At 50.6% G+C, this 13,843-nt stretch overlaps 4 protein-coding genes across 4 annotated transcripts; 2 read left to right on the top strand and 2 right to left on the bottom strand.

Moving 5' to 3' along the window:
- Positions 1-1,700: 1,700 nt before the first annotated feature.
- On the top strand, positions 1,701-3,313 carry BO88DRAFT_393318 (uncharacterized protein; the record flags this gene model as incomplete). Its single annotated transcript, XM_025705103.1, has 2 exons — positions 1,701-1,859; positions 1,923-3,313. 2 exons carry the CDS (start codon positions 1,701-1,703, stop codon positions 2,880-2,882), a joined length of 1,119 nt encoding a protein of 372 aa, XP_025560164.1. The 3' UTR covers positions 2,883-3,313.
- A 41-nt stretch (positions 3,314-3,354) lies between these two features.
- BO88DRAFT_393314 (40S ribosomal protein uS17) lies at positions 3,355-4,564 on the bottom strand. Its single transcript, XM_025705102.1, has 3 exons — positions 4,311-4,564; positions 3,725-3,963; positions 3,355-3,561 (listed from the first exon to the last, which is right to left on the bottom strand). Exons 1-3 carry the CDS (start codon positions 4,483-4,485, stop codon positions 3,493-3,495), a joined length of 483 nt encoding a protein of 160 aa, XP_025560163.1. The 5' UTR covers positions 4,486-4,564; the 3' UTR covers positions 3,355-3,492.
- Positions 4,565-4,800: 236 nt separating this feature from the next.
- BO88DRAFT_370412 (kinetochore-microtubule binding complex subunit SPC105) lies at positions 4,801-10,023 on the top strand. The gene is made up of 4 exons (XM_025704173.1): positions 4,801-5,160; positions 5,232-5,589; positions 5,641-8,246; positions 8,304-10,023. The coding sequence occupies exons 1-4, from the start codon at positions 4,918-4,920 to the stop codon at positions 9,744-9,746; spliced, it is 4,650 nt and encodes a 1,549-aa protein (XP_025560162.1). The 5' UTR covers positions 4,801-4,917; the 3' UTR covers positions 9,747-10,023.
- BO88DRAFT_116533 (transcription factor domain-containing protein) lies at positions 9,958-13,533 on the bottom strand. Its single transcript, XM_025701316.1, has 6 exons — positions 13,268-13,533; positions 13,078-13,211; positions 12,572-13,008; positions 11,839-12,511; positions 11,228-11,779; positions 9,958-11,166 (listed from the first exon to the last, which is right to left on the bottom strand). Exons 1-6 carry the CDS (start codon positions 13,394-13,396, stop codon positions 10,170-10,172), a joined length of 2,922 nt encoding a protein of 973 aa, XP_025560161.1. The 5' UTR covers positions 13,397-13,533; the 3' UTR covers positions 9,958-10,169.
- Between the last annotated feature and the right edge of the window lie 310 nt (positions 13,534-13,843).

Raw genomic sequence — 13,843 nt, 5'->3', positions numbered from 1 at the left:
CGGGATGTTGGACTTCAAAGCGGCATCGCAGTGGAGCGCCCGGTTGCACCCAACTAGGCTAGGAACCGCCTAGTGCCGTTTGGGTCGGCGCGATGATGTTATCCGACGAACTATATGTACCACGCTGTTGAGGATGATCTCTACCTCTGTAGTACAAAAGAAAGATGAAGGTAGAGTAAAGTGTCACTTCATATTAATATTGTTTTTTGATTGCCTCACTTTTAAGTTGACATAACACATAAGTTGAGCCTTCCATCAAGTGCAATTGTACTGAGTTGCTACAATTGTAGGTATACGTTCTGTCCTCACGTGATCGATAATATATATCTTTGAAATGCCTCAGCTACTACCAGTAACCTCACTATCACTTTCCAAAAAGTCATTATAATAGTGTCAAGTTCAACTTCTGTTAACGATACTCTAACATGACCTGGACTTATTTATATTGAGTGAAATTCTTTATGAATATAGGTTTCAGTGGCAACACTCAAATCGAAATCAATACTAGCTAGCCCACTTTTACTGTTTGAAGAGTAGGCAAACGCCTCTTTCTTAACCTGGCTCACTGTCCCAGAGAAGAATTTGCATTATACAGACTTGTAGCTATGTTTGAAGTTTATGATCAAGCTATTATGGCTTCCTCGCTTATTCTTCATCCACAAGTTCCTGCTGAAAACAAGCTTCCGATATCTCTCGCTCACTTCACTTCTGTGGCCCATCTTGAACTCGTTGATCCTTATCTCGAGACTCTCATTCTACTATATCTCACTACTTTACCCTTATTATTCAACTGCCATGATGAAGCCCGAGATTGGTCTCGACTATAGAACCCCACGACTCCAAAACAAATGGACACGGGAACAGAGACTGTTCCTCTGCTGTCTATATGAGTTCTTTCAGAGAAACATGAGCGCCTTCAGAGACATATTCAATCGAGTGTTTGATTCGGAAGTGACAGAATGCGGATTTACTGAGGGCATCCCATCAAGTACTCTACGCGCGCAGTGGGGTGAAATGGTGAGATATTCGTACCCGGAGTGGAGAGAAGTTCAGCAGCATACATCCGAGGGGCATTGGCGCTGGATCCCAATCTTAAGACGGATCAGAAGGACTGCGAGGTTACTAGGTTTACACATAGTCCCGAACTATGTCGACGATGATGAGGAAATTTGCAGCCATCAGCAGAGCCTGACACCACCAGTCGACACGCCAGAGATAACTCCTCAGCACACGTCTATGACACAGCACCCTGAGAGAAGAGATGTTGGTATTACTGAAGTGCAGGAGCAAGCCCCAGTACCAGAAATCGTTGATATAACTCAAATCGATATTAACCTATGCAGTGGTGGCGGCAAAGTATGCTTCTGGTGTGTACAAGAGCAGATTTTGAATGTAAGACCCAAGTAATACCCGAGTAACATATAAACTAATACCACATTCAGCAGGAAGCACATAAAGAATTGAATACTGTGGGATGTCGTTCACGTTGGACTGATGAAGTGCCCCCTGTCATATACAGATGGTCCAATATCGACAGTCAAGGCGTCAATTCAAAAATGCTTTTCCTGGCCGGACTTTTTGCAGATGGACGCCAATTCTTCACACCTGGGGATATATCTCAAGAAGAATTTATCAACTACTTCACTAGACATGTTCACATCGACAAAACGCCATCACCGTTCATATCCACGTTTCGCTCAATGTTATCGCCTGTTCATAGAGCACTCTGGAACAAAGAAGGCGCTATTATATCCATCATTGACACACATAAGCTTGATACCGACGTATATCCCGCGATTAAGCTTTTCAGGGAACAGAACTTGCGTATCCGAGGCTACGACGGTAGAGGCGAGTTCTTGGTATGGGGAAAGATACCACCCGCTGCTATAATATGTGCTGTAAAAATAAGCACGATACAACAGCTCGCAGATGAGAATGTTGAGATTGGGCAGTTTCTACAGCTTGATAAACTTACGTCTCATAAATATAACAGAAAGCAGTTGCATGGCGAGCTAGCTAGAGATGCCGGCAAGCTTGACCGCACTTCGGGATATGCAATAGGAAAATTTCTTAACTCTATTAATCTCCCATTCGAATTCAGCAGGGAGGTGAGCGAGGGCTTGTTCCACTCCTGGAGACTGAAGAGGCAAGGGACTTGGGAGTCCTTTTATGAGGGAGTATATGCTGGCTACGATCGCTCTATACCATCTATCAGTGTCAGCGAAGTCGGACGTCCAGAATCCATTGTTCATGATATATCGGATGACGACTCAGTCACCGAGTGTGGATCTATTGCAGAAGACGAGAATATGAGTTATAGCGAAGCTGAGGATACCGGTGCCAGCTCACCTTGCATGGGCCGCGAGTTAGCCTCAGACCGAAAACCCCTTTTAACTCCTGACCGATTCTTCATGAGAGATACAGATGATGGATTGATAACAGACGAAGATGAAGAAGAAGTAGCCAGTGGACGGCCAATCAACCTATTTTCCGAGCAAGATCTTGAACAATCAAGTGAACCGACTACCGATTGGCCTGAAGAAGATACTCAAGTACTGTCATCCTTGAATTTGAACATATCTCAGACCCGCATCCCAGCCATCGAGATCTTCGACCCAAAATCTGGCGGATGGGTCCAAGAACAGGCGAGACTCGCACAGCAAATGGAAGAGGACGACTGCCAATCTTATATGCAGCCACCATCCAGCATTGATACTCAGGAAATGAGGGGTATATCCGTGGAAGGCGAAAGCGACATTATGCATGATATCGAGACTAGATATTCAATTCTGAGCATGTCCCGTGAGTTGTCAGAGGATGTCCTGCCCCACATTCGGTTTGCGAGAGATCGAGAACGTCGACGACGCTGGCTTCTTCAGTAGTCTCGTTCTTCTTTCTGCCCCAGGTATGCAATACCCTGTATTGTGGACTCGTCGTCAATGTATTATCGGTTCAGTACTGACGATTATCAAAGAAGGTTGTAAGATAAGGGTCGGCAGGTGTGGTCGAAAGAATGGTGCACGTTAGTACCAAGGGGAGAGATGTACTATGTAGTGTTTGATAAATGAACTGGAGATATCTGAAAGGCCACTAAAATGTATCTAGTAGTTGCTTTAATTAGCTAACTAGAAAGGATCAGTGCACCTACGACTACCCTTGACTATTGGCGCTAAGTGCCCGCAGTGAAAGCGATAAGGAACATTACAAAAAAAAAAAGACCCAAACTGGAAGCGGCAGTGACTCGATTAGAAAAGGCTAGATTTCACACTAGCATACTGAACTCTCCCTCAGTGCTCTGAGATCTCGTACAGATATAAAAAGTCTATGTGGGAGAATCAAAGTAATTTTTTCATTGGATATTCCTTCCACAAGGGTACCTGGGACATGAAATCGTGAAACAATCCCAACCCGAGAAACTATTCCGTTTATATCCAGTCACGCCGCTGCCCTAGGTTCGTCCTCGCGAAAACACACCCTTCCTCATCGAGACGCTTAGAACTTGGAGAAAGCCTTGACGGCCTTACCGGTACGGGGAAGGACACGGAGGACGTTGAAGCGGACCTGAAGAGTATGTTAGCGCATCCGTTGCAGATGGTTATGCGAGTCATATTTGGAATATCTTCAGTAGCACTGGGCGTCATCCGTATCCATTCCAGGCGTATAGGAAAGAAACGCATTTGCCACCAGCGATCGTAGAAGATATTCCGAGAAAGTTTTGACATACAGTCTTGGAGAGGGGACGGCACTGGCCGACGGTGACCCAGTCACCTTCCTCAACACGGAAAGCGGGAGAGACGTGAGCGGCAAGGTTCTTGTGTCTCTTCTCGTAACGGTTGTACTTGGGGACGTAGTGGAGGTATTCACGGCGGATGACGATGGTACGGTGCATCTTGGTGGAGACGACACGGCCGGTCAGGATACGGCCACGGATGGAAACCAGACCGGTGAAGGGGCACTTCTTGTCTGTTCGATATCAGTTATTTTGTCCCACCTGGGATTTGAACAACATGACTGGACTTCTCCGGAGCCTTTGAGAGATGAGAATAACCGGGTTCCGCAAATCTGTCGCCAAGCGCTCTTTCCAGGTGTGATCTCTGATTCCTTCTCTTGTCGCATTTCATCCCGATCCTTTGCATGGTGTAGTTGCATTTTATCGTAGACTCATGCTGGCGCTCCCCAGGTGCTTTCTCCCTTTTCCATGCGGCATATTCTCATCTCCCCATAGCCTCCGAAAGATTTCCAGTCCCGGTCCCGCATGATCGGAAGTCGATAACGCCGCAAAATGAAATTTCAACATAGGTCGTGCATACCGATGTAGGAGCCCTCAATGGCGGTCTTGGGGGTACGGAAACCAAGACCGACATCCTTGTACCAACGACGGCCGGTGCCAACCTTCTTGCTCTTCGCCTGAGCCTTGGGGTTGACGAAGATGTGAGGCTGCTTCTGGAACGCACGTTCCGACTGGACGGTCAACTCGGTCGCCATTGTTGCGAGAATTCAGTCCGACGAGGAAGCGAAGTCGAGCTGGGTGGTATAATTCGTCGCGGAGGGTGGGTGTCGGGGCCTGCGGTGGTCGACGTCGATGTTGGAGAAGATTTATTCGACGATGGCGGATATTCGGCCTGTGAGTGTGCGATGGGGGCGCTAGTCTGTTTTGGGACTCGGCTAGGGCTATCCGTTTTGGTTTGTTTACATCCCCCAGTCACATGAGCGCCGACCGGGTGACGCGCGGGAAGCTCGAGGCCCAATCCATCTTAAGTGTTTATGGTGAAACTTTAGGGGAGTAAACTCGTTGATTGTTGTCATTCCCCGGACTGATCCCCCTAACTAGTCAGTTGGATATCGCGGGTGACGCTTTTCAATCTACCTCATTAATCTCTTCTTCATTTTTCATGTCCCCCTCAGTATAGACTCCCCATGGCGTCCCGAAGTGACTCCGCGGGGTCTTCCCGCCCGCGATCTCGTCGCTCTATCGCCCATGTCCCTCGATCGCAGTTGACCTCTACCTTGGACAAGGAAAATGCCACCACAAATATCAGCTCTTCTCAACCTATTGGTGAGCGTCCAAAGCTCTCGGCAAAGGATAAGAAGTCGCGCAGTAAGAGTCTGGGACCTGGTGGTCTAGATGCGCTCCAAGATTCAAATGGCAATCGACGCAAGGTAGCTCCGCATTCTGCCCCCCGACGCCCTCATTTGTCGCTTATACTAATATCAATCCTGTCGCGCTCAAGTCTACTGCTGCCTTTCCCCTCAAGTCTATCCTGAAACCTACAGTTCCCGTTTCCCCGGTTCGCAACATTCCTACGTTTGAGGAGACACGCAGACGGACTCCCGCTCGCGGTCCACCTCACAATGACGGCACAGGTGAAGCCCCGGACCAGGGCAAAGAGGGCATGTTAATAGACTTCGATACTCCGGCACAACCGTCAGGCTCTGTGGGTGACGACCCGTCCAATCCTTTCGATAGCTTCACCGCCGCTTCAATCCGGGATGAAATGGCCGCGGTGAGAGAGCGAGAAGAGAAGGAACAGCGGGAGCGCGAGCGCAAGACGATCCTTGAGCGAAGAGAGGCGCGCCGGAAATCTATGGGTTCGTCATACAGCTTTCCGATTCTGATATTAAACTGACAGATCGCGACAGCAAATCGCCGTGTTTCATTTGCCCCCGAAGCAACACTGCACACGTGGAATGTTGTGGAGATACCTGATGACTCGACCTCTTCGTCTACCTCCAACTCAACCAGGCGTGCATCGTCCCTGGCAAATCAGACCCCCGCGCAAAAGAATCCCCCGGAAGATCCTCCTTCTCCCGACCTGGACGCAGAATCAGATATCGGCTTTTCCCCCGTTCAGTACCCAGATCTACAGCAGCTCCAGAACCGCTCTACGTCGTCGCAGGAGATGTCTTCAAGCCCATTCAGCGGGAGCTCGGCGGACGGCAGTGAATATACCGGATTGCAAGGTTCGCAGGAAGACATCGACGATGATGACAACTCGTCTGTTTCCGGCTCTGACGGGGAAAGTACCGCGATGAGTATGGACGATATGACCGCTCGATCTGCAGTCACGACTCGCTCAGATGGGTCTGAGGTTAGCACCAGCTCCAGTGCTCGGCTGAATGAGGCTCTACGGCAAGCGGCCCGAGAAGCAGGCACTCGTGGCATTGAGGACGATGATGACGGTGACATGTCGATGGAGATTGCCGATCAGGAAATCACAGGTGCCTTCCAACCTTGGATCAAGAAAGGTGAACGCCAAAGTTTTGATTGGGAAGACATTAGCGCTCGACATGACCAGGAGAATGTGCAGCCCTCAGGGTTCGTGGCCGACCAACCGGCTGAGGTAGATGCGGCAAGCGACAATGGGGATGAGGACCTCAGTATGGAAGTGACGAATGCCATTGGACGTATTCTTCCAGGCCAGCAGAGCCGTCGTCAGAGCATGAGAAGTCGCATGTCACTTGGCGCAGAGACTGTGTACGATGAACAAACTATGGAATTGACCAATGTCGTTGGAGGTATCGCGCAACCTATCTCGCCAGCCAAGTCAACAGGAGCCTACAGCAACGCAGACGAAGATGAGGAGATGACCATGGAATTCACGTCGGTCGTTGGTGGCGTTCTGAACAAACCATTTACGGCTAATGTCTCCAATGAGAACGACGACGGCCCAGCAGAATCCTTCACGCCAAGTTCCAAGGCACCAGATTTCTCTGCCTGGGAGAACGAAGATGACAACATGGATGAAGGAATGGACATGGAAATGACTGGGGCCATTGGTGGCATACTTCCCGCAGCTCAGGAGCAAACCGAACCACAAGATGAGGATCAAACCCAGGGCATGGATTTCACGGCTGCCGTGGGTAAGATAATCTCACCTCAAGCAGGGCCACAGGAGACCGTTGAAGAACCAATGGAAGTAGAGCCAAATGCTGAACCGACTACTGCTCGCCTCGGTAGCTCACCCTTCCAGGGTTCCGCTCGTCAGTCCCCAGCTAAATCACCTGCCTCGTTCCATGTCGCTGCCGTTGCCTCAGAGAACGGAAGCCCTAGCCTGGCGAGTGTGAGATCCAGACGGACCCGACAAAGCCTAAGCCATGCTGCTTTGAGCACCCCAACCTCTCAGACATCACAACCATCCCCGAAGGAACCGGCGCTGCAAGCCAGCGGACTCTCACCTGCCGAAACTCCGTCTAAATCCACTGATGATCAGAGTACATCGCCCGAGAAGCCACCGCAGCCGAACCCTACAGGACCTGCAAGCGGGAAGAAGTCTCCAAGGCGTAAAAGTCTTTTCGAAAAGTCTGCATCTGGAGAGTCTGCTCCTCTGTTTGTCTTGCAACCTCATGGAAAAAGACGATCTTCAGGTCTCGGGATCGATAAAGAAGGCCTTGGGTCGCCCAAGGTGGCCGCTATGCTTGACAAGCGTCGATCGATCGGTGAAGAGGCACCGCAGTTCATCCCCCAGGAACCGTCTAAACAGGGAGTGCGCTTTGAAGATCCCGTGAAGCTTCAGGAGGAGGTTGAGAGGGAGCGCGAAGAGGAAGAGAACCGAGAAGATGGGCATATTCCGCCCCCACCCCTCAATGATCGGGACCCCACAGCTAACCTGAAAGACATGATCTCGAGTCTTACCCCGAAGAAGAATAAGCTGCGTGGGAGAAAGAGCTTGCATGTTGGCGCCGCTCGTGGCGTCCTCGGCAAACGGCCAGCCGAGCTGGATATGGATGATGAAGATGTTGATAGCACACCAAAGCGTTTGAGGGGGCGTGAAAACGTGAGTCCGGTGAAGAACATCAGGCTTCCTGCACCTCCGTCCAAGGATGAAACCGTTGGGCGTGCAGCCCGTTCGCCTCTTAAACTCTTCAGCGGCTCTCCTTTGAAGATGAGCACCACTCCTCTCCAGGAGCCGAAAGGCAGCTCCCTGGCGACCAGTCCGGAGAAACCCGGTCGGGTGTCCTCAAAGTCACCGTCTAGTGCCGAACCAACGGGAGAACAGGACGCTGTTGCTGAAGAGCCTAGTTCGCAATTTGAACCAATACAGTTGCAGGACTTCCTGAACATGACCAACATCCACTTCATGGAGCTTACGACGACAAAACGGCGGCATACCACTGCCCCTGACAGTGCTACCAAACGAGCAATGCGACTTTCAACTGAGAGCGAGACTAAGTCAAGTGCTTCTGACTTTGAAGCCTGCGTGGCAGCTGGTTTCTGCACTGTCCCCATGCTCGAGCTCTATCAACACGTAAGCCTCCGCGCTTCCATCTATATTGCTTTTGTCGTCTTACTAATACTACTACAGTCTTGTCGCGAACTGAAGTCATATATCTCCGAAGGAAGACAGATCATTCGCTCGATCGAAACCGAGACCTACGCCGAAAATCCGCCGCTGTTCCGTGAATACATGACAGCACCACCCGACATTCGTCTCTTGATGGACAACCAGTTCCGCAACGTCAAGACGCACGCCAGACTCCAAAGCAAAGCCACCTGGTACGAGTGGCGCATGAAGCTCCTCGAAGGCCTGAAAGACGGACTTGATCGCCACGTGCAGGAGATGAAGGCCGACGGCGACACCCTATCCAAGCATGAAGCTCTCTTGACCGAAGTCGTACCAGGTCTCGAAGAAAAGCACTCCGCCCTCGAAAAAGAAGCCACGACACTCCAGCAACTCGCAGACGAGATGGAGAACTGCGACCAGGACGAACTCCGCAGTACAAGAGAGAAGCTCTCCACCGTGGAAGTTGAAATTGAAGAGAAGAAGCGCCGACTACAGGAGATGCAAGACGAACTCAAAACCAAAACCGACACGATCGAGTCCGGCACAGCACTCAAAGCAGAATACACCGCCCAGATCGAGGAAGCAGAACGAATCAAAGAAGAATGCCGCGGCTGGAGTGCCAAAGAGATCAGCGAACTGAAAGAATCCGTCCGCAACCTGGAGCGTCAAACCGGCTGGAGCATCATCTCCGCGACCTCCCCTCCAGAAGGATCCTCCGCCGGCCCAGCCATAACCATGTCCTACCGCAACCAACTCCAACTCACCTTCCACCCTGCCTCCTTCCACACTAACACCGACAACGAAACAAACCTACCCACACCAATCGACCTAAAATACGCCCCTACATCCGATACCAAGCGCTCTACCACTACGCCAACCGCCCAACTCTCCCCCATCTCCCTCCTTGTCCTCAAATCCCTCCAGTCCCACATCACCACCACCACTCCCCAACAAAAGCCCACCCCAAAACACCTCCTCCACTTCATCTCCCAAGCCTGGGATCTCACTCTCAAACTCGAAGAAGAAGCCCGCATGCTCGAATTCTGCGGCGTCACCAAACTCAAGCTCCTCGAAGCCAACGACTCCTCTCCCTCGCTCCGCGCAAGATGCACTCTCCTCTCCACGGGTACCACACCCTCCGGCAAACGCCGACGCATTGATGTCGACTTTGCCGTTACAACCCGCATCTTGCACAACACCACCCATGATGGTGAGGGCCAGGAGACTGGTAGTGACAAGAGCGATATCGGTACCTTGGATATCAAGACCGATGTGATCGCTAGTAAAGTTTATGGATTCGGGAGTGGGAATGAAGCTGGTCTTTCGGAGGTGGAGATGCGGAAGATTCTTTCGAAAGGGCTGCGTGGTGGTGCTGAGAAGAAGGGTGGTGATGCGGCTGCGTTGAAGCTTGGGGGTGGGGTTTGGAGTATGGCGGTTAGGAAGCTTAGTGGGGTTGTGTTCTAGTTAGGTGGTTTTTTTCCTGATGAGGTGTTTGGTTTGGTTTGGTTTTTTTGTGGAATGGGGTTTCTCTGTTTCGTTTTGTAGGTATTTTTTATTCCCGGTTATGTATATGGATGGGGCTGGTGGTGTTTGGCTTGGTTGGGGTTAGGCTGTATCTTTTCTTTTTCTCACTCTGGGATCAACAAAGGGAAGGGGATGGTGTTCTATTTCATGCTGTGTATCTTACTCTTTCTATGGGTTTTTACTGGTTTACACAAGGTACAAGGTGCAGTACAAGATGAACTATATCCACAATTTTTATTACAATATCCGCCTATTCCACTAGATAAATAATAGTAATGATTTGAATATCTAATCGTCACTCATGCTCGGTATGTACAGTTTCGTTTCTCAGATTCACACATGAAACTGAAAGTATCGGTCTGGTCAGGGTGGGAGATTATATGGATTCGAATACATGCTGGCCATCCACATCTCATTTTCCTGCAGTGACTGATCTGCAGTTGTAGGCACCCCGCCATGCTGACTGCGGTTGCGGTTCCGGCTGGGATTCTGCGCGTCGGCCATGGTATTGGCATAAGCGAACTCCATGGGCGCTGGTGCAGTTGTCATGGGCTGGTCGGCAACTTGGCTCGTCGGTTGGAATTCATTACTGCTCGGGTCTGTTTGCCCGGGGAAAAGGTAGTTGAAGTCGGGTCCGAACAAGCTGCCTAGGGCGTGTGGCGTGACTTCCCAGTCTGCTGTTAAGGGAATTTGCCAGAGTTCGGGCTGGGAGAAGTTGAAGCCGTCACTGTTGACTGTGATGGGGAAGAAGGAGCTCTCGAGGCCTGTTGGTAAAGAGTTATCATAGGATCGAGGGGGACCGGATGGAGGTGCAGGTGTGGATTGAGAAAGAGGCTGCGTGGTTGTGGTTGTAACTGGGTGAGAGGAGAATGTCGGACCTTGTACTGGACTGGGGGTCAGGTCATCGGGGACCACGTAGCCGGCAGAGTTGACTGGGGGAAGGCCTTCAAGATTCGGAATGTCGATGCTTAGGCGGACGGAGGAAGGCACGGGAGGGCTTGAATCGGAGGTAGAATAGGTAGTTGTGCGTGGTGACTGAGGGGATACCGCACGCACGGATCTTTGATCCTTTGCGGTAGTGCTGGATTTGCGGGATGAACTGTGATGTTTCGTTTCACTAGGTCTGACGGTTCTCTGATTTCGCTCAACGACAACCCTGGCTATGCGCTCGAAATTGGCGCACATCCTCGTCATAAAGCGGGCGTAGTGGCCAGGCCCATCACCGGGAATGAGGGTTGCGAAGAACGTCGCCGCCATGTTCAGGGACTGCAGGTCGTCTTTGACTTTCTCGTTCTGCGGGTCTCGTAGAATATTCACAAAAATGTTCATGACTGCCAAAAAGATGTAGTACAGTAAAGACCTGGGTACTGTCAGTCATCAAAGAATCCGCCGCGCAGACAAGGGTTCTGTTCCTTGCTTACCATATCCAGGCAATATCACCCCATGGCAAATTGTTCACTAGCCTCACGGTGTCCCGGGCGGCTTGGACGCAGATCGCAGCTGAAGCAGACGCCTCGCTCGATATCAAGTCATAGTCCATTGGGGGGTGGTTGCCTCTCGCGATACAGTGCGCCGAGGCAAATTGAATCATTAAAGGCAGTCGATGTATCATAATCATGGTATTATAATAGACGAACTGCAGTCCTGCCGAGGCAAAGCCGATCAGGAAGTCCTGACCAGCACCTCTTTGTTTCATTCGAAACTCGAGCGCATTGACACGCTTCCATTCCTCAAGCTCATCGTGTAGCTCCCGAATATTACTGTAGATCTCCTCTGGTGACTTATTCTCCAAAGCTTTCGCTGCATAAAGTTTGCTGAACACGCGGCTTTTGATCACCGTAAGCTGGCAAAGATGGCGGAAGAACGAGCCGTCGCGAGCTTTGACAAACGGATCGTGAATATGATCAACAGGGAAATCCACATCGAAATCTTCGAAGTGCTGGGCTGGGGCGCTTCCTGACCGAACACAGGCGCTAGGAAAAGTCATAAGTTGAAACTGCCCAGTAAAGATTTTGAAACTTGCACTTCTTACCTTTGATCGAGGATATATGCAATCCAAAATACCCTCCTTCTTTGCTCCTGTTCCTTTGGGGTGAGGTAAGGCCTTGGTATATTGCGATGTAGACCCATTCGCTGGCAAATGCGCATGGCCGCTGTGATTATTGGTAATGCTGACTGGGTCCCCGAGTTTCCACGAAGAAAGAAAGCCATGCCCAAAAGGGCTTGCACGCTTAGGAGGTCAGTCCGTCGCAGAGAGAGCTCCGCGAAAACTGACATTGCGTTCTTGTAGTAAAGCCATGCACGTTCTCGATCTTTCTCCGATTTTTGACAGTTAGAGAAGCGGTACTCGTAGGCCAACGAGAGGATGATATTGATACTGGCCCATCGGGCAGCATCGTCACACGTTTGTTGGGTGTATTGCCATTCAACAAGCTGCATGAAAGACGACTCATCATAAAGCGGGAATAGGCGGTTCACTGTGCGAAAATAGTCCCGCAACAGAGTGAACACTTCTGCTCTCGGGGGCAAAGGCTTGAACACCTGCGAGGCAAACAGGTCATGGAAAACTTCCGGTCGCCAGGCATCCCAGGCGTTATCACTATTGGAGTTGGAAAATACGACGTTTAGTATCGTGTCTTCGCCCGTCTTGTGCTTAATCCAATCCAGTGCCTCCCGCGACAGAATGGACAGCGAAGATGACCGACCTAGTATACGTTAGAAACACAATAGGTGTCAGAGAGTGGCGGTATAGACGATTGCCATACCGTAGTACCTCGAATCCTCTCTGCTATCCAACTTGAATACGGGGGCATGGGTGTGAAGACACTTTTTCGAAGAAGAGCTCCCGTCCTCAGGAAGCTTGGACGAGTTGGTAGGGCCGAGTGACTGACGAGATGGGGTGGCATGAGATGCAGTAGATCCTGCGTCTTCCTCAGTTGGCGCACGGTACTGCAGATGATCATAGTCCCTTGAGCCATCCGAGGTCAATGCCCCCGAACTACGCCGGCTAGAGACCTCGCGGGGGCTAAAATAAGGCGAGACCGATTCATCTCCCGAGTCACTGCCATAGTCGGGCCTTCTATCATCATCGTCGCTGAGCACATCATCCAAACTCATCAGGTCATCGCTTAGAAGACCAGCGGCTCGGAGAATAGACTCTGTCCTCTTCACTCGGTTTTCCAGAGTCCTCACGTAGTGCGCCCTACGGGTGTTTATTAGCAAGTGCCTTCAGGTCGAATATGCATGGAGAATCTAGACAGTAGATCATTACCTCTTCAAGTCATCTCTTTTCTCTTTTCTCGTGGTAAATTTGCAAGTTGTATTACGACGCAGGCATTGTATACATGTTGCGCCGGAACCTTCGGTCTCGCACTTGACCTTTTTCTTATAACACGCTTCGCATGCCTGCCACCATAAGTTCAACTGATGTACATCCAAGAGCGGGAGAGGATGTCGCTCACCAGTGGGTTGCGCCTCCGACTCTTCAGATCTTGGCCGCTGTGGGTGCCTGCACCCTTGTGGATGATGGGATGATTATCTTGCACACTCCATGAGGGCAACAATCCCGCAGCTACTTCTGAGTTCTGCATGGCTTTGTATGCACAAAGCAACTGTTTACTGTGACCATGAGTAAGGAAGGCCCATAGGGGGGCTTAGTGGACCGGATGGAGACAGAGCAGCCAGTCGTCTTGTCTGTGATAAAAGCACTAGAAATTATGGCCGGTATTGATTGGCTGACAGTTATGAAAGCATAGAAACCGGAGACAAGATTGAAAAGCAAACTAGAAACATTCAAGGCGCTCCGATTCACACAAGCAATGATATACACAGGAAAACGGACGTTAGTTGGAAGCTGACGGCGCGCCTATGACAGCGCTTCACGCGATGGATCGAATATGGCACAGCCGGTCCCGCTTAGCGCTGGATTTTTCGGGTGAAGTGGCGTGTAGCTTATTCCGCCCAGCAAGCGATGAAAAAGGGGAAGGTCGATGTAGAGCAAGATCAGGGACGATGTGTCATATACTGTGTTTGTAAAA

The sequence above is a fragment of the Aspergillus vadensis genome (assembly GCF_003184925.1).
Source record: "Aspergillus vadensis CBS 113365 unplaced genomic scaffold BO88scaffold_21, whole genome shotgun sequence".
NCBI classification, from domain to species: domain Eukaryota; kingdom Fungi; phylum Ascomycota; class Eurotiomycetes; order Eurotiales; family Aspergillaceae; genus Aspergillus; species Aspergillus vadensis.
The sequence above is the reverse complement of the archived record's forward strand: the minus strand, read 5'-3'. Positions and strand labels throughout refer to the sequence as shown.

Bases quoted from the DNA above. Each gene is read 5' to 3' on its own strand.
- BO88DRAFT_116533 (XM_025701316.1), bottom strand. From the start codon at position 13,396: ATGCAGAACTCAGAAGTAGCTGCGGGATTGTTGCCCTCATGGAGTGTG. The intron at 12,512-12,571 runs GTATGGCAATCG...AACGTATACTAG, and splicing joins AGAGGATTCGAGGTACTACG to GTCGGTCATCTTCGCTGTCC. The intron at 11,167-11,227 runs GTAAGCAAGGAA...GACAGTACCCAG, and splicing joins GGTGATATTGCCTGGATATG to GTCTTTACTGTACTACATCT.
- BO88DRAFT_370412 (XM_025704173.1), top strand. From the start codon at position 4,918: ATGGCGTCCCGAAGTGACTCCGCGGGGTCTTCCCGCCCGCGATCTCGT. The intron at 5,161-5,231 runs GTAGCTCCGCAT...GTCGCGCTCAAG, and splicing joins CAAATGGCAATCGACGCAAG to TCTACTGCTGCCTTTCCCCT. The intron at 8,247-8,303 runs GTAAGCCTCCGC...ATACTACTACAG, and splicing joins TGCTCGAGCTCTATCAACAC to TCTTGTCGCGAACTGAAGTC.
- BO88DRAFT_393314 (XM_025705102.1), bottom strand. From the start codon at position 4,485: ATGGCGACCGAGTTGACCGTCCAGTCGGAACGTGCGTTCCAGAAGCAG. The intron at 3,964-4,310 runs GTATGCACGACC...GATATCGAACAG, and splicing joins CATTGAGGGCTCCTACATCG to ACAAGAAGTGCCCCTTCACC. The intron at 3,562-3,724 runs GTATGTCAAAAC...CATACTCTTCAG, and splicing joins GCCGTCCCCTCTCCAAGACT to GTCCGCTTCAACGTCCTCCG.